The sequence below is a fragment of the Pseudophryne corroboree genome, chromosome 3 (genome assembly GCF_028390025.1).
Source record: "Pseudophryne corroboree isolate aPseCor3 chromosome 3, aPseCor3.hap2, whole genome shotgun sequence".
In the NCBI taxonomy this organism is placed as follows: Eukaryota; Metazoa; Chordata; class Amphibia; order Anura; family Myobatrachidae; genus Pseudophryne; species Pseudophryne corroboree.
Window position 1 is genome coordinate 305,474,100 of NC_086446.1, and position 25,339 is coordinate 305,499,438.

General features: G+C 44.3%; 1 protein-coding gene across 2 annotated transcripts in view; it reads right to left on the reverse strand.

The window, feature by feature from the left end:
* Window positions 1-25,339, reverse strand: part of GNAS (GNAS complex locus) — a 601,606-nt gene that overhangs the window by 172,533 nt on the left and 403,734 nt on the right. Inside the window, exon 1 of one of the 2 annotated variants that reach the window (XM_063959385.1) lies at window positions 12,840-14,008. The exons of the other annotated variant lie outside the window; for it this stretch is intronic. Coding sequence (XP_063815455.1) covers window positions 12,840-12,978 — 139 coding nt within the window. The 5' untranslated portion in view covers window positions 12,979-14,008. Of the gene's footprint in view, window positions 1-12,839; window positions 14,009-25,339 lie in introns of those variants that run through there. 2 annotated transcript variants of the gene reach the window in all.

Sequence of the window (25,339 nt, forward strand, 5' to 3'; positions counted from 1 at the left end):
TCGGCAGAAATTGTGGACGTGTCCTCAATTCCGCTCTATCCATATGGAAAACCAGATATGGGCTTTTATGAGACAAAGCCGCTAATTCTGACACACGCTTAGCCGAAGCCAAGGCTAATAGCATGACCACCACCTTCCACGTGAGATATTTCAACTCCACCATTTTGAGTGGTTCAAACCAGTGTGATTTCAGGAAACTCAACACCACGTTAAGATCCCAAGGTGCCACTGGAGGCACAAAAGGAGGCTGAATATGCAGCACTCCTTTCACAAACGTTTGAACTTCTGGCAGAGAAGCCAACTCCTTTTGAAAGAAAATGGAAAGGGACGAAATCTGGACCTTAATTGAGCCTAACTTCAGGCCCAAATCCACTCCGGACTGAAGGAAGTGAAGGAAACGGCCCAGCTGAAACTCCTCTGTAGGAGCATTGCTGGCCTCTCACCAAGAAACATTTTCGCCATATCCGGTGATAATGTTTAGCTGTTACGTCCTTCCTAGCCTTTATCAGCGTAGGAATGACCTCCTCCGGAATACCCTCTTCTGCTAGGATCCGGCGTTCAACCGCCATGCCGTCAAACGCAGCCGCGGTAAGTCTTGGAAGAGACAGGGTCCCTGTTGCAACAGGTCCTGTCTTAGAGGAAGAGGCCACGTATCCTCTGTGAGCAATTCTTGCAGATATGGATACCAAGTCCTTCGTGGCCAATCTGGAACAATGAGAATTGTTCTTACTCCTCTTTTTCTTATTATCCCCAGTACCTTGGGTATGAGAGGAAGAGGAGGAAATACATAGACCGACTGGAACACCCACGGTGTCACCAGGGCGTCTACAGCTACCGAAGAAAACAAAATTTCCCCAGCGCAAATCATAGGGTAATCAAAACTATGAATCAAATTTTTAAAACATATGTTTATTTTGAAAAAAAGGAAGAATTGATATCTATTCTAAAACAGCGTAAAATATCACACTGGTGAAACAACCTATTACCGGTAAACATATACAAAAGACAGACTACATATAACATAAAGGATGGATTTTCACCAATTATTGCTCAGTTCTTTCAAATACTTGTACAGTCTCTATATAATTAAATGCGGGGAGGATGCTCTTCTCAGCGACTAAAGGGGGGTACACACGGAGAGATCCTTGCTTAAAATCTAAGCAATCTTGCTAGATTGCTTAGATTTTAAGCACGGATCTGCCGTGTGTATGCCCTCCAGCGATAGCGATGCGCGGTCCCGCGCATCGCTATCGCCGGTGCTAGATTGAGCCTGCATGCAGGCTCAATCTAGCGGGTCGCTCACTTCACCGTTGTGTGAAGTGAGCGGCCCCCCGTCGGCTTTCCCCCTCGCTCAGCACATCGCGCTGTGCTGAGCGGGGTGAGAGATGTGTGCTGAGCGGTCTGTGTTAAGATCGCTCAGCACACATCTCTCCCGTGAGTACCCCCCTTTACTCCTTCCCCTAAAAGTAGTCAATGGGGTCGATTCTATTCGGCAACTAATGAATAGCGCTGGGAATTAGCTCCCGACGCTATTCAATTCAGCAACTAATTACCTGCAATTGTCGGGAATTCTTCTCTCATCCCCGGGGGATGAGAAGAGAAACCCGACAAAAGTGCTGCCTCGCGGCCGGCGCGAGGCTGATTCTGTCGGGAATCAGCCTCGCGCCGGGGAGTTAAGTCGGAGAATGCCCGTTCTCCCGACAATTCAACCTGTTTTGTCGGCGAGAACGGGCCATCGCCGACGTTACTAGTTGCTGAATTGAATAGCGTCGGGAGCTAATTCCCGGCGCTATTCATTAGTTGCCGAATAGAATCGACCCCAATGAGCTGGTAGCACTGAATATTCCACGTCTGGTGATCTTAAACAGAAGGGAAGTGGATATTTCACAGCTGTTGATTTTTCAAAACCACTATGGGAGCGGTGTGCAATTAATATGGTTGAAGCTGTGCTGATACCCTAAAGGTCTCTATGAACTCAGCTTCAACAAGGGTATTTTATCCTTCCCCTAAAGTCGGTGAATATTCCACGTCTGGTGATCCGTGATTTGTCTCTATGAGCCCAGCCTCCAAAAGTATAAATGTAATTCAGGCTGTACAGTACCTCATAGTGGTCTCTCCACATAACTTTCAATGTGCAGTGTCCAAAGAGAAGACTGTCCCTGAAGTGAATAAGGTCCAGATTCCGCCGGCGGATTCCCGTACACGCCGCTCTTATCGCTAGACGGCGTTGTATAGGATCGATGCGTTCTGCGCTACGCAAAATTTGATTCATAGTTTTGATTACCCTATGATTTGCGCTGGGTAAATTTTGTTTTCTATGCTTAAACCTTTTTGTGGGGTTAGGTAGTGACTCCACCTCCTTCAGCAGCATTTCTAGGCTAAACTTGCCTTTATTTTTAGCGCAGTGTCTTTTCTTCCTTTTTTGTTTGTATATGCGTCTTACAGCTACCACCTGAGGGTCCCTTGACCTGGCGCAATAGCTCTGTAGCTTCTTGTTGAGGCGTGACGCCATCATGTCTATCTGTGGTAGTTCCCACCGACTTGTAATCTGTGTGAAGACTTCTTGATGAAGTCCCCACTCTCCCGGGTGGAGGTCGTGCCTGCTGAGGAAGTCTGCTTCCCAGTTGTCCACTCCCGGGATGAACACTGCTGACAGTGCACTTACGTGATTCTCCGCCCGCCATCGCCACTCTGCTCCTTGTGCCGCCTTGGCGGTTTACATGAGCCACTGCGGTTATGTTGTCTGACTGAATCAGAACCGGTTGGTCGCGAAGTAGGGACTCCGCTTGACGTAGGGCGTTGTATATGGCCCTTAGTTCCAGGATGTTGATGTGAAGGCAAGTCTCCTGACTTAACCACAGGCCTTGGAAATTTCTTCCCTGTGTGACTGCCCCCCCCCACCCCTGGAGGCTTGCATCCGTGGTCACCAGGACCCAGTCCTGAATGCCGAATCTGCGGCCCTCCAGAAGGTGAGCACTCTGCAGCCACCACAGGAGAGACACCCTGGCCTTGGGGGATAGGGTGATTAACCGATGCATCTGAAGATGTGATCCAGACCATTTGTCCAGGAGATCCCATTGAAAGGTCCTCGCATGGAACCTGCCGAAGGGAATGGCCTCGTATGATGCCACCATCTTTCCCAGGACTCGTGTGCAGTGATGCACCGACACCTTTTTTGGTTTTAATAGGTCTCTGACAAGTGTCATGAGTTCCTAAGCCTTCTCCATCGGGAGATAAACCCTCTTCTGGTCTGTGTCCAGAATCATGCCCAGGAAGGGCAGACGAGTCGTAGGAATCAACTGCGACTTTGGAATATTCAGAATCCAGCCGTGCTGTCCTAACACTTCCAGAGAGCGTGCTACGCTGATCAGTAACTGCTCTCTTGACCTCGCTTTTATGAGGAGATCGTCCAAGTATGGGATAATTGTGACCCCTTGCTTCCGCAGGAGTACTATCATTTCTGCCATCACCTTGGTAAATATTCTCGGTGCCGTGGAAAGACCAAACGGCAACGTCTGAAATTGGTAATGACAATCCTGTACCACAAATCTGAGGTACGCCTGATGAGGTGGATAAATGGGGACATGAAGGTATGCATCCTTTATGTCCAGAGACACCATAAAATCCCCCTCTTCCAGGCTTGCAATGACCGCTCTGAGCGATTCCATCTTGAACTTGAACCTGTTCAGGTATATGTTCAGAGATTTTAAATTCAATATGGGTCTGACCGAACCGTCCGGTTTCGGTACCACAAACCTGGTCGAATAATAACCCTTCCCTTGTTGAAGGAGGGGAACCTTGACCACCACCTGCTGAAGATACAATTTGTGAATTGCAGCTAACACTATTTTCCTCTCTAATGGGGAAGCTGGTAGGGCAGATTTGAGGTATCGGTGATGGGGCATCTCTTCGAATTCCAGCTTGTATCCCTGAGACACAATCTCTATTGCCCAGGGATCCACCTGGGAGTGAACCCACTTGTGGCTGAAATTTCGGAGACGCGCCCCCACCGGGCCTAGCTCCGCCTGTGGAGCCCCAGCGTCATGCGGTGGATTTAGTGGAAGCCGGGGAGGACTTCTGTTCCTGGGAACTAGCTGTGTTGTGCAGCTTCCTTCCTCTGCCCCTGCCTATGGCAAGAAAGGACGCACCTCGGACTTTCTTGCCTTTTTGTGATCGAAAAGACTGCATTTGGTAATACGGTGCTTTCTTAGGTTGTGAGGGAATATATGGCAAAAAATTTGACTTTCCAGCAGTAGCTGTGGAGACCAGGTCCGAGAGACCCTCCCCAAACAATTCCTCACCCTTGTAAGGTAAAACCTCCATGTGCCTTTTTGAGTCGGCATCGCCTGTCCATTGCCGAGTCCACATGACCCTTCTGGCAGAAATCAACATTGCATTTATTCTAGAGCCCAATAGGCTAATGTCTCTTTGAGCATCTCTCATATATAGGACAGCGTCTTTTATATGCCCCAGGGTCATTAATATAGTATCCTTGTCTAAGGTATCCAGTTCCTCAGATAAGGTATCCGTCCATGCTGCTACAGCACTACACACCCAGGCCGACGCAATTGCCGGCCTTAGTAAGATACCTGAATGTGTATAAATGGACTTCAGGGTACCCTCTTGCTTTCTATCCGCAGCATCTTTTAGGGTGGCCGTATCCTGTGACGGCAGGACTACCCTCTTGGATAAGCGTGTTAGAGCTTTATCCACCCTAGGGGAGGATTCCCAGCGTAACCTGTCCGTTGGCGGGAAGGGATACGCCATAAGCATCCTCTTGGAAATCTGCAGTTTTTTATCTGGAGATTCCCAAGCCTTTTCACATAACTCATTTAGCTCATGTGAAGGGGGAAAGGTCACCTCCTGCCTTTTTTCCCCATACATATGAACCCTCTTGTCAGGGACTGGGGTTTCCTCTGTGATGTGCAACACATCCTTCATTGCTATAATCATATAACGGATGGCTTTAGCCAATTTAGGCTGTAACTTTGCATCATCGTAATCGACACTGGAGTCAGAATCCATGTCGGTATCTGTGTCAACAATTTGGGATAGTGGGCGCTTCCGAGACCCTGACGGCCTCTGCGACATCGGATCAGGCATGGGCTGAGACACTGACTGTCCTAAGGTTTCAGCTTTATCCAACCTTTTATGCAAGGAATTAACATTATCATTTAAAACCTTCCACATATCCATCCAATCAGGTGTCGGCGCCGTCGGCGGAGACACCACATTCATTTGCTCCCGCTCTGCTTCCACATAGCCTTCCTCGTCAAACATGTCGACACAATCGTACCAACACACCACACACACAGGGGATGCTCTTTTTTGAAGACAGTTCCCCCACAAGGCCCTTTGGAGAGACAGAGAGAGAGTATGCCAGCACACACCCCAGCGCTATATGTCCCAGGAATCACACAGTAACTTGGTGTTAACCCAGTAGCTGCTGTATATTATGTTTTTGCACATAATTTATGTGCCCCCCCCTCTCTTTTTACCCTCTTCTACCGTGAATCTGCAGGGGAGAGCCTGGGGAGCTTCCTCTCAGCGGAGCTGTGGAGAGAAAATGGCGCTGGTGAGTGCTGAGGAAGAAGCCCCGCCCCCTCAGCGGCGGGCTTCTGTCCCGCGTTTCTGTACAAAATTATGGCGGGGGCTCATACATATATACAGTGCCCAACTGTATATATGTCTAACTTTTGCCAAGAGGTCCTAATTGCTCCTCCTCTGGAGGAGGGACATAGAGGGAGGAGCCAGAGAACACCAGAATCCAAATTCTTTCTTAAAGTGCCCATGTCTCCTGCGGAGCCCGTCTATTCCCCATGGTCCTTACGGAATCCCCAGCATCCAATAGGACGTTAGAGAAAGGAAAAAAAGGAAGAGGTCGCTAATCAGGGATTATGCTTTGCATGCATAATCCCCAATAAATGTCAGCATCAGGGCTAATAGGATAGGCCCATGGGAATCCATTAGCATGGTAAATTACAGCTGTTAATTGGATATCCCCCTAAATATTATTCATGATCCCCTCAATAGAAATTGCTCTCATGGGGCCAGCTGTACTAAGCTTTAAAAAGTGATAAAGTGTTGCGTTATAAGTTATCAGCCAACCAGTTAGCAGATAATAGGCTAGTACTTTATATCTCTCCTCTTTATTACTTTTCAAGCTTAGTACATCTCTCCCATATGGTGTCATCCAACTACCTGCGGTCATTGACCGCGTGTAACTGCATTGCCGGGGTCTACCCTATTATCCCACATAAACCGCACGAGCAGTGGCTGATCAGGGATTTTGTTCACCTGCCTCAGGGGCTGCGATGGCGAAAACACACAGGTTTCACGTGTTTTCGCACCAAAAAAGGTTTTTTTTTTGTTTTTTTACGGGCGATCTAATTGGATACCCCATAAAAAAAAAATAAAAAAAAATATAATAATAATAATAATAATAATAATAATAATGTAAAACATCAGGAAAAATCATTGCTAATTTAATACTGCCCATTGTGTATATGTTTCATAAAAAAACAGAGATAGAAAAATAGTGTGGGAAAATGCATGATGTTATTTGCATAAAAGAAAATTAAAGCATAAAGCTAACAATAGATTTTTTTTATATTTTCATGTAGTTCTTAATTATGAAGATAAAAATTAATAATTGTGACAAACAAGTTTGACTGATATTTTTCCCCCCACCACAGCTTTAGATGGGTTAAGCACCATACACACTGTGCAGCCTTCGCTGATTGCTAATCAGGGGAGATCGCCAGTGCATACACACTGAATGATATCGTTTAGTGACGTCATCCCCTGCACATGCAACTCAACAATATAAAGTTGAGCTGCATGTTTGGTAGATAATGCCTCAACGAGAACGACACGCGGGTGCACGCATGGTTCGTCGTTCAGGCATACATACTAGACCAGTGGTTCTCAAACTCGGTCCTCAAGACCCAACACAGTGCATGTTTTGCAGGTAACCCAGCAAGTGCACAGGTGTATTAATTACTCAGACACATTTTAAAAGGTCCACAGGTGGAGCTAATTATTTAACTTGTGATTCTGTGAGGAGACCTGCAAAACATGCACTGTGTGGGGTCCTGAGGACCGAGTTTGAGAACCTGTGTACTAGACAATATGATCAGTAAATCTTTAATATAGAAAAAAATATATACATTGTTATTCTTATTGTTTAATGCATCTCCCAGTGTACGGGTGTTTATGGTTCCTTGCCTAAAAACAAAATCTCGTAAAGTGATATTCTAGTTAAGTTTATGCAATATTTCTCTTAAATCAACTGGTACATGCATGACAAAAATAGTACATGGACAGTCACATGTAACATGCAGGAGAGGCTGGGCAAGGGTCTTTAGGCCCTATACCTATTTACAAAACTGAACAATTACGATCAATGTGTTTTATGAGGCTCTCACAGGAGAAGATATCTGACTGATATATCACTGATCCAGTTGTGCATACTTGACAGAGACAGGCCTTATGGTCAAAGCTTGACTTCAAATTTTAGAACCTAATCCCAACTCCATATTCAAGTGGCTGCATGCTTTTTGTGGTAAAAATGACTGCGGATGTCACAAACAAATTTAAAAATCAACCTGTACTCCTCATTTCCACTAGCAGTAGCAGCTGAGCAGGCGATGTGGGCAGTAGGGAGTGGTGCTGGAGGCTATACCAGGGAATAATGCTCTGCTGGGCAGGGGTGCTAGGACACAGCACCCTATCCCTGTGGTGACAGCACTGGCTGTTTCTTCAACATGTCATGACAGGCACAGTTGGGAGCAGGAACCATGCAGGAGGGGCTGTAGGGCCAGGGCAGATTTGAGAGGAAGGGGGGGGGGGGAGAACGTTTAAATAAAAGGTTAATGTCACAAATTGACATGCATTTATTTTGGACTAATTAAACTACTTGGAAACTTCCAATTGCCTAATTAGTGATTGGGTGGAGGGGTGTCCCAGGGATTCTCACTCTAGTTCCAACATTTTTTAGCTTAAAATTATGATTTTTCAGCTCTGGGGCTGTGAGAAAATAGCAGGGGTAATTCCTACAGATATGATTTTCTGCCCAGAAATTGAATAGGAAAAACCTCATGGCTGAGAGAAAAGCTCTGTTGTTTTTTGTTTCCAATTAGATATGCCCCATAGTGTGTGAATCTACTACTATCAAATACAGAACTCACCTATAGTATAAAGGCTGAGATGAAACGTTTAAAGTCATATACACAAAACAAATCATTTTGTATGAGTTCCAATGTATGAGATCAGTTTCAACACAGGACGGAGAGCACCCTAACTTACAAACACGCATCCCTGAATGCTACATCAAATGCATAATCCTACATGGGTAAAACGGTCATTTTATAAATTCACAAATGAAGCAAATTACACTAGCGCTTTTATGTATGAGCACTAAGTGCAAGTAAGTCTTGCAGTAGAAACATCCATCAACTACTTTCAGACATGCAGGGGCTGGTTAAAATGTGTTGGTTTTTTTTGGGCACCCATCACAGCAATTCAATTGTTACTTTGATCGGGCACCCATTACTTTTTAAGCACCCACATGGTGTTTAGCCACAAACAGCGACTAATCCAGTCTAATCTCCTCCTAACTGGCATTCCTGACAAATACCTCTCTCCACTCCAATCTATACTCAATGCTGCTGCCCGGCTCATCTTCCTCACCAAACGCACTACGTCCACCCCTCCTCTCACCTTCACTGGCTCCCCTTCCCTTTCAGAATCCATTTCAAGCTTCTCACACTTGCTTACAAAGCCCTCACCCACTCCTCTCCCATCTACATCTCTGACCTTACCTCCCTTTACACTCCCACCCGTCCTCTTCGCTCTGCTAATGCACGTCGACTCTCCTGCCTACGGATTACTTCCTCCCACTCCTACCTCCAAGATTTTTTACGTGCTGCACCACTTCTCTGGAATTCCCTACCTCTCCCCCTCAGACTCTCCACCTCTCTACAAAACTTCAAACGGGCTCTCAAGACCCACTTCTTCACCAAACCCAGCCAAATCTCATCCTAAACCTCTGTTCCACGCTCTCTATGTACCCCATCTGTCTCACCCCTGTCTGTCTACCCTCCCCTTTAGAATGTAAGCTCTCACGAGCAGGGCTCTCTTCCCTCATGTGCTTATCCTTTTCTTACTTTATTAATATTCAACTGCACCAAATCCAGCAGTCTTCTGCCACCTGATACTTATTCTAGTGTCATCTGCTGATGTAGCTAGTTTATTTACCATGTACTTGTCCTATATTGTCAACTGTAAGTTGCCGTTTTCCTGCTTGATTATTTGTTTATGTACTCTGTAATTGGGCGCTGCGGAACCCTTGTGGCACCATATAAATAAAGGATAATAATAATAATAATAATAATAATAATAATAAAGCCTTGGTTAGTGCACCCAAACCACAGACTATGCACATTTCTTTAATGGACGCCTGAAAGGGGCAACAATTGAATTGGCTTTGTTTTGTGCCCCCGTGGTAGCCACAGGGGAAAATGTAATTCCCCCCCACGTAACATTCTGCTCCAATTTTATGATACACATCAGGGTTGATGCAGAACTGACCACAAGTCAGCTGCAACAGCTACTGTATTGCATTCACAAAGCTAAATGTTAATATTTTCTCATATGCAACATTGTTGCATTTCTACGATCTGTTCGCTTCTATCCACACACATTGCGTAAAAGATGTGCCAGAAAACAGGTGTATTTACATGTATGACAAAACTCTGCAGAGCCCAGTTACAGTGACACACCCTCACATGAGAAGGCCCATTTACAACACTGTTCTGCCTTCTCAAGTGCAAGTAGAGATGCAACTAAAATACATAATACTGCATCGCCAGCCATTTTCGAACCCTTCACCTGGCTTGCTCAAAAGTGATCCCTACCTTATGGGGTAGCAAACACTTCTGAGCAAGATCATGTGCCCGCAAAGTGCAGCGGGTGTCATGCAAATTTAGTCGGATAAGATCATTGCTGGCAATTGAATTCCCCCCTTGGGTCTGATATATGCACTGCGCTAAAAAGATGCAAGACATGCTATGCAAATGGACTTGCATTCAACACCAGGCCTATATATCACTGGGCAATAATATGAACAAGACACTCCACTTTTGGTGGTTTACTGAACTGGTACAGGTTGAGTATCCCTTATCCAAAATGCTTGGGACCAGAGGTATTTTGGATATCGGATTTTTCCGTATTTTGGAATAATTGCATACCATAATGAGATATCATGGCGATGGGACCCAAGACTAAGCACAGAATGCATTTATGTTACATATACACCTTATACACAGCCTGAAGGTAATTTTAGCCAATATTTTTAATAACTTTGTGCATTAAACAAAGTGTGTGTACATTCACACAATTCATTTATGTTTCATATACACCTTATACACAGCCTGAAGGTAATTTAATACAATACCTTTTAATAACTTTTAAACAAAGTTTGTTTACTATGGGGTCGATTCTATTCGGCAACTAATGAATAGCGCCGGGAATTAGCTCCCGACGCTATTCAATTCAGCAACTAGTTACGTCGGCGATGGCCCGTTCTCGCCGACAAAACAGGTTGAATTGTCGGGAGAACGGGCATTCTCCGACTTAACTCCCCGGCGCGAGGCTGATTCCCGACAGAATCAGCCTCGCGCCGGCCGCGAGGCAGCACTTTTGTCGGGTTTCTCTTCTCATCCCCCGGGGATGAGAGAAGAATTCCCGACAATTGCAGGTAATTAGTTGCTGAATTGAATGGGTCGGGAGCTAATTCCCGGCGCTATTCATTAGTTGCGAATAGAATCGACCCCAGAGCCATCAGAAAACAAAGGTTTCACTATCTCATTCTCACTCAAAAAAATCCGTATTTCGGAATATTTGGATATGGGATACTCAACCTGTACTACCATCACTACGGTGCACAGGTGGTATTTTCCACTGCTCAAATAGGTTGTGTTTTATTTATTAACAAAATAATGATAAATTACTCTTTCCAGAGTGCTGCAGGAAAGCAGTGATCCCCACAAATCAGTACAATGGTTTAGGATAAAACACAGTGCTTTGTCATGATAAGCCGCTACCCGTATACTAGGAAAGACATTTGTTAAGTTATATAAACTATATTATTTCACTTTCAATGGTGCTTATCTGCTGACGGATGAGGGAACCAATAATTCAGCCTATGCGCTAGCTTGTGACATCATGGAGGCAATCCATAACTAGAAATACTGTATTGGTCCAGCATATACAATGGCTGCCTGCATCATATGCAGGTGACAGGTTCCATTTAAAGCACAGAAACAATATATGCTGAATATATTTCTATTACAACCTTTAGCCACAACTCTTTCACATTAATAGAAGGCAGCACAAGTAGAGCATTAATGTGAATTAGAGCTGACTTATTGGTCTGTGTTAAGGAGATCATAAATTGGAAAAATGGGAATGCCAAGACAACGAATAAAACCATTTTAGGGGTTCTGTAGTATCACTTACAGAAAACATGGATAAGCAAAGACCAACTATCATAACAGTAAAGTACATTAAAATAATATCCTAGAAGTACACTAAAAGTAGCAAGAGCTGTGGAAGTACAAGCTTTAATAGATATTTAAAAGCAGCTCAAAAAGGTAATAATCCCCAATATTGCTGGTTACTTTAGAAGGTAACAATGCTCCAGTAGTTATTCCAGTTTAGCAATCTGAACATCAGGAGCTCCCAAAGAGGGGCAAATTAAACGTATACCTCATAGACAGGGGAAACAAGGCCCCTAAAATTTTGCGAAAGACATGGGGTGGGAGTAGACCAGGCTTTCCCAACCACGGTCCTCAAGACACACCAACAGTGCAGGTTTTAGTGATATCCAGGCTGCAGCACAGATGGTTAAATAAAAATAACTGAACTACTAATTAAGTCACCTGTGCTGAAGCCTGGATATCACTAAAACCTGCACTGTTAGGCGCCCTACACATTAGGCGATGTGCCGCTGAGGTGCCCGACGGCCGATACGGCCGACCCGGCGGGGGGGGGGGGGGGGGCCAGTGACGGGGGAAGTGAAGTTTCTTCACTCCCCCCGTCACCCGGCTCCATAGATGTGCAGGCAAATATGGACGATCTCCTCCATACTGGCCTGCATGCACAGCCGACATGTCACCAGCGATCAACGAGCGCGGGGCCGTTCATCACTGGTGACTCCACACTGCACGATATGAACTTTATCTCGTTCATATCGTGCAGTGATATCGGCATGTGTGTAGGGCCTATAAGTGTGCCTTGAGGACCGTGGTTGGGAAAGCCTGGAGTAGACGATAGGTTATACAACGGACATACTGGAAGGAGGAGCCAATGTCACATTACACCAATATAGTATTTTTGAGGGACATCAAGCCAGTTACGTTGACAGGTATATCAGCAAGAGGACAGCACCCATGCAATTATTGTGGGAGAATGGGACTTAGGCTATCTAATGTGAAAAGTAACATCACTCACAAGTTAGCATTATAAGAAATTAAAAATAATTCTGCTAGCTGTATTGGGGCAGTAATAAAGTGTGTGTATGTGTGTGTGATAAATGATGGGAGCAGGGCACAGACCTTACACCCCAGTTACCATACACCATGGCAGTAGCGGCACAGGGAGTAACATGCCAGGTACTTATGTAAGGGTGAAGGGAAGACGGTGTCCAGCTCCCGGGGGCTGCTGCCCCAACACTGCTACAGCCAGGGAGCCTCACACCGGCTATTGGGGTGACAGTGGGGGGGTATACACATACATACATACATACATGGGGGGTGAGCCCCACCCTGCCCTCTCACCCAGCAGCAGCAGCCTGTGCGTGGCCCGGTACACCTGCTTGTCCTTCTGCAGCTGCTTCTCAATCTTCTTGTTGGCCTCCCGCTGCGCCTTCTCCTCATTGCGCTGGTCCTCCGTCTTGCTGTTCCCCAGGCAGCCCATCCTGCTCCCCTGCACCGCCACCGGCTACACGTCCCAGTCAGGGCCCGCAGCCGCACCGAGCACCCCGCCCGCCGCTGACCCGCTCACCACCCCCCGCAGGCCAGCCTCCGCCTTCAGGAAAAGCCGCACTGGACGGAGGAGGCAAAACAAACAAGTAGGCCGCGGCCCTCCCTCCCGCACACACCGGGGCGAGAGGCTGGCGCGATGAGACGCCGATAAGAGAGAGGAGCGCAGCAGCAGCAGGGTGGCCGCCCGGGGCAGGAACTCCGCTAATCAGCCCGAGCGGTCACTCATTAGTGGCGGCTGTGCGGGGGTCACACGCCCCCGAATTAACCATTGGCAGCAGTAGCGGCGGCCCCCTGGTAGCGGCGGGGAGAGGGGAGATGTCAGGGAGCCTCCCCCTCTCTTGCTCTTCCTGTCTTAAAATGGTCGCCCGGTTTCTCCTCCTCTCAGTGTCTGATCGCACACGGGGGGAGCCGGGGGCACTGGGGGGAGCACCCCGCTATCTGGCGGCGATCAGGGCAGGGGCAGGGCCCCCCCGCGGTGTGTGCGGTGCGGGAAGGGAAGTGGGGTGCGGGCAGGCGGCGCTGGATGTCTTAATTAGAGACAACCGGCAACAGGACCCCCAGGTAAGAGCCCCCTGGCCCTGTGCGGCGCAGGGGAGCAAGGCAGAGGGTGTTCCCCGGGTCAGAGGCCGCACACCCCGGTCCCAGTCTCTCTGATCCTCCGGGTGGTGCGGGGTGGGTGGGCTGGGGTGTAATCCTGATTATTGGGGTGTCCGTGTCCCCAGTGGTTTCCGATCCTCCTCCTGTGCAGAACCCCCTCCTCTGTGCGCCGTGTCCTCCTCCCGCAGAGGGGAAGCGGGGGCCCCTGGCTGTCTTCCTGGGCGGGGGATGTTGGGGTGCCCCGGTCCCTGCTGGGTGAAGGAGGGGTGCTGCCGCCGCTGCTTGCAGTATTTTGCTCTATTTCTCACGGCTGGGAAATAAGGGCTGAGACATGGGGTGGGGCAAACCTCACACTGCACTCTGGGAACTGGGATTCACATGATGTGATGAGACGTCAGGACCTGTACCCGCACCAGGCGCCCTCTTCAAACTAGCAGCAGCCTGCATTACAGGACATGCACACACAGCCCCCCCCCCTTACACCAGCATCATAGTGCATTATGATTACACCCCCCCCCCATTCCCCTTCTTACACACAGCAGGTCTCCCTGTCTGACACCCACTGCAGTCACGTTGAGCCTTCAGGGCCAGGTGCCTACTTCAAACACTTGCAGAATATACCCCCCCACCCCTCCTGTTTTCCTGACTGATAATAGGGAACAGAACACCTATGTAATGTTAAGATATCAGGACCTATTTCTACTAGGCATCTTCTTCATATTAATCTAGAATATACAGTACATGCACACAGCTCTCTGATTATATAAAGAGACCATCCTACTCATTGTACACACAGGTCTCGCTGTTTGGAAATAGGAACCACATAAAGATGATATATAAGGAACTGTCTCCACTTTAACAGTACAGTGTGTAAATGTAAACACAACCCCCTACCATATTGTACACACAGGTCTCCCTATATAGGAGCAGGAAACATGTAATGATGAGACATCAGGCCTACCTACCCTTGATGCCCTCTTTACATGAGTACAGTAAATATGTAATGTTTAGCATTTCTGCCTCACAGTGCTGAGGTCATGGGGTCGATTCCCACCCCGGCCTTAACTGTGTGGAGTTTGTATATTCTCCCTGTGCTTGCGTGGGTCGGTTTCCTCCCACAATCCAAAAATATACTGGTAGGTTAATTGTCTCCCTACAAATTAACCTTAGCATGAATGTGTGTACGACGTACGTATGGTAGGGAATATAGGGGGTAATTCCAAGTTGATCGCAGCAGGAATTTTTTTAGCAGTTGGGCAAAACCATGTGCACTGCAGGGGGGGCAGATATAACATTTGCAGAGAGAGTTAGATTTGGGTGGGTTATTTTGTTTCTGTGCAGGGTAAATACTGGCTGCTTTATTTTTACACTGCAATTTAGATTGCAGATTGAACTCACCACACCCAAATAATATCTCTCTCTGCACATGTTATATCTGGCCCCCCTGCAGTGCACATGGTTGTGCCCAACTGCTAAAAAATTTCCTGCTGCGATCAACTTGGAATTACCCCCATAGACTGTAAGCTCCACAGGGACAGGGACTGATGTGAATGGCCAAATACTCTGTAAAGTGCTGCAGAATATGTGTGCGCTATATAAATAACTGGTCATAAATAATATTCTCTTTACCAGTATTATGAACGGAGCCCTCCCTTATACACACAGGTCTCTGTCTGACAATGGGGATCCACCAAATAATGTTGAAACATTAAGATTATTATCTACCAGGTGCCTTCTTCAAACTTGTATAGTAACTATAGTGTATACAGTTACCACAGTTATACACCCATGTCTGCCCACATAAGGACAAAAAAACAACAACCCACATAAAGTGATGAGACATCAATACCTATATAAACATAAGGCACCTTATACAAACTATTGTAATAAATATAGTGTATACACATTGCCTTCTGGTAATATTCCCATGTTCATTCCACAGTCTGCCTGCCTAAGGACAGGAAACCACATAATGATGAGACATCAGGAGTTGTCTCCCCCAGGCTCCCCTTCAAACTAGTACATATACATCACACATACACAGCCACCTTCTAATAAAAGCTGAGACACCTTCCTCTATGTTACATAAAGGACAGGAAACCACACACATAATGACATGTGGCCCTCTTCAAACTAGTACAGTGTACACACAGCTCCCCAGTAATACAATTAGAACTGCTCCCCATCATAAACACATATGTCAACCTGTTTGAAATCAGGGGTCTATGCACTAAGATTTGGAGAGAGAGAAAGTGGATGACGATAAAGTACCAGCCAACCAGGTCCTAATGGTGCCCATACACTTGTGAGATAATCGGTGCTAACCTTCGATTTCGACCACATCTGTGAGAGAAATCGAAGGATTGTATGCACATTTTAGGTACCTTGCGTCGCGATGCGCGGGCACGCCGGTCGAATCTTGCGTATCAAGATAGTATGTGCTGCAGTTATACATGCAATATATCGCACCGCGATGGGCACCCGCCAGGAGCGGCTGAAGGCTGCTCCCACTCGGTGGTGACGTGCCCATCACTTGATTACCATATGATCTATCGCATGATCGCATGGTAATCACTTTGGCAGTTTAGGTGGGATTTCATCGCACCTGAACTGCTGGTGCGTTGCCGCGCGATTTCGCGTCGCAGGGCATCGCACAAGTGTATGGGCACCATAACTGTAATTTTTTAAACCAGGAATGTGCCATGGCAGTTAGGAGCTGATTGGCTGGTACTTTGGGGTCTATTTTTCTAAGCCTTGGATGGAGAGAATAAAGTACCAGCCAATCAGCTCCTGCCATGTCACAGGCTGGGTTAGGAACTGATTTGCTTTTACTTTATCTCTCTCCACTATTTCTGCATCCAAGGCTTAGCAAATAGACCCCTGTAGGAATTACGGCAGTTCTAGGTGACACTCTCTTAAATGTAGTGCTCACTGTCTACCCCATCTGTGTCCCTCTTCAGTCAAGTGCTTTGCCTTCCCTTATACTATTATCTACTCCAAACTCCCTGCAATGGCACTTAACACTTGTTTTCTGGCACCCTGCTGCTTATGTGAGTGTTATGACAACTGATGCAGTTATGTTCATAAACCATGTACTTGTCCAGCATTGTCTTGATCTATAAGTCACTCTTTTCTTGTGCTACTCATTTGTTTAGTAATTTGGGCCTAATTCAGAGTTGATTGCAGCAGCAAATTTGTTAGCAGTTGGGAAAAACCATGTGCACTGCAGGGGGTGCAGATATAACATGTGCAGAGAAAGTTAGATTTGGGTGGGGTGTGGAAAGGATAAAGATACCATGTATACCCGTCCTTGCAGTATTTTAGAAAGCTTTACTTTGCTCCTCGGTGATATCACTAATGCCGCTTTCAGATCGCAATTCTGGGTCCCACCCTGGAATTAGAAACGGGTCTTTCCTGGGTGGGACCAGGCATTGGACCTTACACACCACAATCTCGACCCGGCAATATGCCGGGTCGGGTTGCCTTCCAGGGACAGAGCCGGCATTGGGTGCGGCGCTGCAAGATGACATCATCTCCACACCGACTCTACCTATGCAGTGAATGGGTACCGGGTCGTATCGATCCGGGTAACCCGTTCATACGGCGCCTGACCCGGTAATTACCCAGAAATAACCTTTTTTATAACCCGGGTTGAATTACAGAGTCAGGCGACCCGGGATTTCTGGTGTGACCCTTTCACACCGCACAGCGACCCATGTCGACCTTGCAATATACGGGGTCGATACCGGGTTATTTGTGTGGTGTGAAAGGGGTATGATTCTAGGGGATAGACTGGCTGATTATTGGTTCCCCCAATAAAATGGCAAGAAACAACAACAATTATGCGCTCCAAAATACAAATGCAACCATGTTTTGGATGTGAACCTGCTTCACCCTTTTCAAATAGATACAAGGACAATGGAGGACTGGCGCAAATGAAATAGGGGTATTTACAGACTTAGCTGCTGAATCAGATAAAAATATAAAATTATAAATGTTTGCCCTCACAGTCTTAATAAAGCAATTGGAGTAATCCTTCTCTTCTAGGTCAGTTCTCTGTATCTTAGCCCAGCTGTATTCACACACTCCTCTCCAGTTTTATTTGGACATCAGGGGGTAAATTTACTAAGATGGGAGTTCTATTTAAGATGGGATGTTGCCCATAGCAACCAATCGGATTCTACTTCTCATTTATCTAGCACCTTCTAGAAGATAATAACTGGAATCTGATTGGTTGCTGTGGGCAACATCCCCTATTAAATAGAACTCCCATCTTAGTAAATGTACCCCCAGGTGTTCCTTTTTTGTCCTACATTCGTTCCCAGCAGTAGACATATATAGGGAAACGAGGATATTGATAGTGTGATACTGTTTAAGAATTTAGATTAAAAGCACACATAGGTCTAGCAGCGTACCATGTAATGCGGTGTATAGTGCACACCAATTCACATTTTACAAGTATTAGGCTTTCTTGGGTACCTCCCTGGACCGGAAATCCACCTCAAGAGTCCTGGCTTGTTTGGCAGCTGCTCCTAATGTGTAACCTCACCAACGCGTTTCGGCTACCAAGGGCCTTTATCAAAGCATGTAATCTGGCTGAATGCACTTACTACTATGTTGGTGGCATATTTATATATATATATAGAGAGAGAGAGAGAGAGAGAGAGAGAGAGAGAGAGAGAGAGAGAATCTCAATAAAGGGGTTTGATGTATTTTTTTTTTATTCTCATAAAATATTTTACCAGCAAGTCTCAACCATACAACATTCACAAATAACCAAAGACAAATATTATATCCACACTAAGAATGCTTTGAGAAATCTTATTCAAATCACATAATCACTATTTATTTTTGAAAATCAGACATTTTGAGGGTTAAAGTAACTCCATACATACTCTGAGCACTTACTGATGTGACAGACTGCACTAAGGGTTAATGCCTGCCATAGAGCTACAGGAACATATTGGCAGCTCATTTAAAGGCATAATTTAACAAACAGATAAATGAGAGCCCAGGAGACTCTCCACTATAAGCAGCAGGTGAATTGCAAGCACAGACCCAAATTAATTGTGCAACCATCAGGTGCTTCCTTCCAACCCCAAAGGATACATGCCACTTACAGTCCAGGGATTTCCTTACGCTAATGTGAGAAGGCTTTTGGTTCCCCTGGTGCTGCACACAATTCAGAGCAAATGTTGTCATACGCTGTTTATATAGGACTCATTGAAAGTGGTATGTCCTACCATAATGAAAAAAAAAAATTCTGTAAGTTACTAATATGTGTGTAGTATTGTATTGTTGCACAGAACTTCAATAAAATATATTACAAAATAAAGCACATACGACCATATGCAGATTCAGTCATTTTACACTTGCTACTTGTACTTACAGATGTAAAGCTAGGTACACACTAATCAACATCTAAATGATATGATGTCACTCACGGACAAACTTTATTGTGCGTATACACTGAGCGATTTTACAAACAACTAAATGATATAGGTGAGTCGTTCAACACTACCAAATTGTTGGGTATCAGCCTAATTTAACATTTCGTTGGTAGCGTACACACTGCACAATATGGTTCTAGTTATTAACAACATTTTCGAAATTGAGCTGCAAGTACAGACAGAAGATGCTGTTAACGATCCGCAGGAGCGCCCTTCGCTAGCGATATAGTACATACACACTGGACAATAAAGCTAATTTGTTGTTACGAATGGTCGTTATCGGCAAATTAATTTCAAATGTCATCTAGTGTGTGCCCAGCTGTAGAGCATCATCAGAGTACAGTAAAGTTGTGTTAACATAACTCAGATACTCTGTGGCAAATACGCAAGTAAGGAGCTGCAAAATCCTCTCTGATAATCAGACCTTTTACAGTGTTATAAGAAAAAGGTTTAAATAAAGTGAATCCCATATAGCTGATTAATAAATTAGTGTTTTAAGGATTTAGGGTTTCTTATTTAAAAAGTATTATTTCACAGTTTGATTGAACAATATGTATGTTAAAATGAACAATTTATATCGATCTCCTATATGGAAATGCACCAAAAGATTTTGCATAGAGCTGATCTTACCTCAAAACTAAAGTTTCTTATTGGAAACGTAGTCAACTGTAATTGCTTAAAATGTCAAGCCCCCCAACGCAGATATAGTACATTCTCTTTGGGACTGTCCTAAAGTTAAAATATTCTGGAGAGATGTTCAAGAGTATATTAATTGCACCTTATATGCCCTACACATTTACCGATATGAATGAGCGATATGAATGATCTCGTTCATTAACGAACGAGAAATCGTTCATATCGCTTAGTGTGTATGCATCAACGCTGAACGATGCGCGGCCCTGCGATCATTCAACGTTGGTCTATCATCGCTCATACATGCAGGCCAATATGAACGATATCGCTGTATAAAATATGCGTTATCGTTCAGTGTGTATGTATTAGCAACGACTGATGTGGACGACGCGAAGGACCCGCCGCCTCCTAACCACGCCCAGGACATTCCCCGCCGCCATTAGAAGATGAGCACCGCACTGAGGAGCAGCAGGAGCAGAGCCAATAGGTAAGATTACAGTGTGTTCCCCACTGGCCACCAATGTTAAGAAATACGTCCCCAGGCAGTTAGTAGGCAGGATGTGTTCACAGTACACAGCATGTGTACTGAGATGCGGTATACGGTCGTTAAGTCGACACAGCTTAGGTCGATAGTCTTTAGGTCAACCACTGAAGGTCGACATGCATTAGGTCAACATGGTCAATAGGTCGACATGATCATTAGGTCGACAGGTCAAAAGGTTGACATGTTTTTTTCACCTTTTTTTCATTATTTGGATTTTTCCATACTTGACGATCCACGTGGACTACGATTGGAACGGTAACCTATGCCGAGCAAAGCGGTAGTGGAGTGAGGCACCTTGCCCGAAGCGCGAGGGGACACGGTTCACTAATTGGGGTCTCCCGTCACTTTACGAGGAAAACTACACCAAAAACAGTCCGAAAACTCATGTCGAACTTTTCACCTGGCGACCTACAACATGTCGACTTAATTCCCAGGTCAACCTAATGCCCATGTCGACCTTCAGTGGTTGACCTAATGACTGTCGACCTAAGTTAAGTCGACCCATACCCTGAGATGCTGTGTATTGAGAACACATGCTGGCTGCATACTGTCTGGGGACATAAATATCCAATGTATTTTTTTATTTATGCATTTATATTAAAAATACTATTTTAAATATAAATGTTTATATATATACTGTATATATATATATATATATTATATTGTAAATGGTTGTATGGAGAGTGCTCTTAACGTGTAGTTGTGTCTCTTTAGCTGTTTTTTCTCTCTAGGACAGTCCTTCAGTTTTAGCTTTGATCACGAGCAGATGGATATTTCTGCAAAATACCCTCTCACCAGATTCACCCAGATAACAACATCACTCGTTAGTTTAAAACTTCCATGAAATTTATTGTTGATAAAATCTTATTTTAAAATAAATGAATGACTCTTACATTAAATTTAACATTCGTGGGATAAGGTCTCATTGGCACTGCTGTCTACACCAGCCGGGGAGGAGCTCCTATGACAGCCCGTCCAACCCACAAATGTTAATTCACCCGACGCGTTTCATCTAACAGACTTCCTCAGGGGTGTCTTTAACAAAATACATTGAGAAATACACTAAAACATACATAATAAATCAACTAATTACATATATTACCAATTAGGTAGATGGACAATACAATTGCCTTACAGTTACATAAAATATTGAGTGACCTAGTTATGGGTACTGGTGCAGGGTAAACGATACATAATTATAATATGGACAAATATAGAACTTCAGAATAACCTCATAGATTCAATAATCCCCTCATAGATTCAAGAACAATTGTCTCAAATGACACGTGAGATATCCTTATAACGTTACATTTATGGAACAGCATCAATTTCTGGCAAAAGGAGTTTATTTATTAACAATGATTAATTATAACATCCATATCAATTAAAAATAACAACTTACTTTTTATATGTAAGAGCGATGTCTTAATGAGAGAATAGATGGGATTAACCCCTATTAATTTTCACCTGTGTGCTGACCTGGGGTGGCCGACCTGTGCCGACATCGTGGGGTCCTGCACCCCGGACCCATACCTAGTATTAGGGACCCCCAGTGATGGAGAAGCCTTGTCGATCGGCCTGGGGGCTTAACCCTATATCTGCAGATATACGCAACTAAGATCTCCGTATTATCTGACTATTATGTAGTAATATTTCTCACTCGGTGTGCATTAGGGAACACAGTTTTTTCCTACACAGAATTACCCCTCCCTTTTAGCACCTGAGTGACATTACAATCTGATTGAGCAGCTTTCCATTTTGTGTATTGTAGTTAGAGAGGCCTAGATGGGTCAGCATTAGGAGGGATTGCTGACTCCATAGTGCCATAGGGGAAGCCAGGGGTATCCCCAGGTAAGCTGGCTCTCAGATGCTGTAGGAGCCATTACCATGTAGCCTTACACTGGGAATTTAACCCAGACATATTTGTAAGTATTTATGGGGTGGGTGTGGGGTGCGGTGGCCCCTGTGTCGGTATGGCTGGGCTGCTTCGGGTCGGCACACCCTAACACTTTATTAACACTTATGATTTTCCCTATCACTTTGTATATATTATTTTAATCACACCACTTACATAGCACTTCGGTGCTTCTTATTAACCCCTATTAATTTTCACCTGTGTGCTGACCTGGGGTGGCTGACCTGTGCCGACATCGTGGGGTCCTGCACCCCGGACCCATACCTAGTATTAGGGACCCCCAGTGATGGAGAAGCCTTGTCGATCGGCCTGGGGGCTTAACCCTATATCTGCAGATATACGCAACTAAGATCTCCGTATTATCTGACTATTATGTAGTAATATTTCTCACTCGGTGTGCATTAGGGAACACAGTTTTTTCCTACACAGAATTACCCCTCCCTTTTAGCACCTGAGTGACATTACAATCTGATTGAGCAGCTTTCCATTTTGTGTATTGTATTTAGAGAGGCATAGATGGGTCAGCATTAGGAGGGATTGCTGACTCCATAGTGCCATAGGGGAAGCCAGGGGTATCCCCAGGTAAGCTGGCTCTCAGATGCTGTAGGAGCCATTACCATGTGGCCTTACACTGGGAATTTAACCCAGACATATTTGTAAGTATTTATGGGGTGGGTGTGGGGTGCGGTGGCCCCTGTGTCGGTATGGCTGGGCTGCTTCGGGTCGGCACACCCTAACACTTTATTAACACTTATGATTTTCCCTATCACTTTGTATATATTATTTTAATCACACCACTTACATAGCACTTCGGTGCTTCTTATTAACCCCTATTAATTTTCACCTGTGTGCTGACCTGGGGTGGCCGACCTGTGCCGACATCGTGGAGTCCTGCACCCCGGACCCATACCTAGTATTAGGGACCCCCAGTGACGTAGAAGCCTTGTCGATCGGCCTGGGGGCTTAACCCTATATCTGCAGATATACGCAACTAAGATCTCCGTATTATCTGACTATTATGTAGTAATATTTCTCACTCGGTGTGCATTAGGGAACACAGTTTTTTCCTACAGAGAATAGATGGGACAAATCCCATATAGTTCTGTGGACACAGGATTAGTATTTATTAGCCCCAAAACAATATTAAATTATTATTATATTGGTTTTTAATCAATATTAGTCTGATACTTACTATCCCACTTTTAAATCCTATAATCAGTAGGGACCAGTGTAGAATATTCCAGCTTTCTAGTGGCTAACTTCCAGAACCGTTTGGACTTATTATAAACGGCCTTTAACTTTCTAAAAATAACAATATATACCTATTAATGAAATAAATTTATAACTAATATACCAATCATTTCAGGCTAATATAATCAGCCTAAATGCCTATCAGTGAGTAATTAAACCTTATTTAAATTCTTTACTAAGGTCAATTTTTATCTAATTTAATAAACAATTTAATAAACAATATTAGTGCATATATACTGTGACTACTACCTAATTCTATTTAAAAGGTGAAATCCCTTGTAATATTTCTTCTTTATGCATATTATTATTGACTGAGGTTTCCATGGGAATAACTTACGTGGCTGTGTTGTTTAAACCACGGCCGCAGCTCGCTTAAACGAGGCGCTCCGGTCTCCATGGGAACACTGACGTTTATACCAGATCACGTGGTCCCACTGGTCACGTGATCGGGTCCTCCTTCTAATGTTATTGTAATGGAACGCGGCTTGCGTTCCATTAGTTCCCTGACAGATAAACTGTTTTTCTTTTCCAAATAAACTATATTTCCCTTTTCTATTTAATCTATAGGATATTTATAAGATATTATTAGTTGGATCTAAGGAAGTCCACATAATTGAAGATTTTAAATAGCAACCAGGATTTCGGCAGATTGTAGTGAATAGCTGCTTATATAATGATATAAATAAATACATCATTAGCCATTATCCTATAGCTCAATATATAGCATATTCATTTTAATAATACTCATTAGTCTAAATGAAACTGAATCAATGGGGGAAATTTACTAAGGTGGGAGATTTTTAGAACTAGTGATGTTGCCCATAGCAACCAATCAGATTATATCTATTATCTGCTAGAAGCAGCTAGATAAATGGTAAGTAGAATCTGATTGGTTGCCATGGGCAACATCACCAGTTCTAAAAATCTCCCACCTTAGTAAATTTCCCCCAATGTCTTCATTCAACCCTTTCGGGGTAAGTATATATTATTAGTTGGATCTAAAGCAGTCCACATAGTTAGTGATCTAATATATACCAACTTGTATAGTAATATGGATAGTCACATAATTAGCCATTGTTTTACATCTAGATATAAAGCATGTTCATTTGAATGACACTCATTGATCTAAATAAATGAAACTATATCAATGCCTTCATTTAACCCTTTAGGGATAAGTGTGTCCAACTCATATATCCAGAAAGACTCACGTTTTGATAACTGTAAGTCCCTATTGCCTCCCCTGGAGTTTTCTGAATTTTTTTCCAAGATGGAGAATTTTAAACTACTTATATCAGAGTTGTGGAATTTCATAAAGTGTCTAGGTACACTATGGGTTTGGATTTTATTTTTAATATTTCGAAGATGTTCCTGTATGCGAAGTTTCAAACTTCTTTTGGTTTTACCTACATTACATAGATTACAACCGCATGTAATAAGGTAAACAACATAATTAGAGTTGCAGTTCAAAAAATCTTTATTTTATTTTTTCAAAACTTCCATTTCTGTTTAATTTGGGACATGTGTTAAAATGCTTACAACATATACACTTATTACATATAAAGCATCCTGGTTTCTTTGTCAAAAAATTATCTACTTTTTTCTCCAAGGAGTGATTGTTCCTTTCATCAGTCCGAAGTTCACTTGGGGCTAATATGTTCTTTAGGTTTCTAGCTTTTTTATATATAACAGCGGGTTTTTTCGGAAGTTCTGGGCCCAAAATACGGTCTTTTAGAAGGATTCCCCAGTGTTTTTCCAAGGTTTTTTTAATCTCTTTATTGTATTGAGTTATAAATGGACGACCTATTTTGTTGTCAAATTCCTTTTTTGGTTTGATTGATAGCAGCTCTGATCTGTTTGCATTAAATGCTCTTTGTTGGGCCTCTTTCAACTCACTTTGATCATA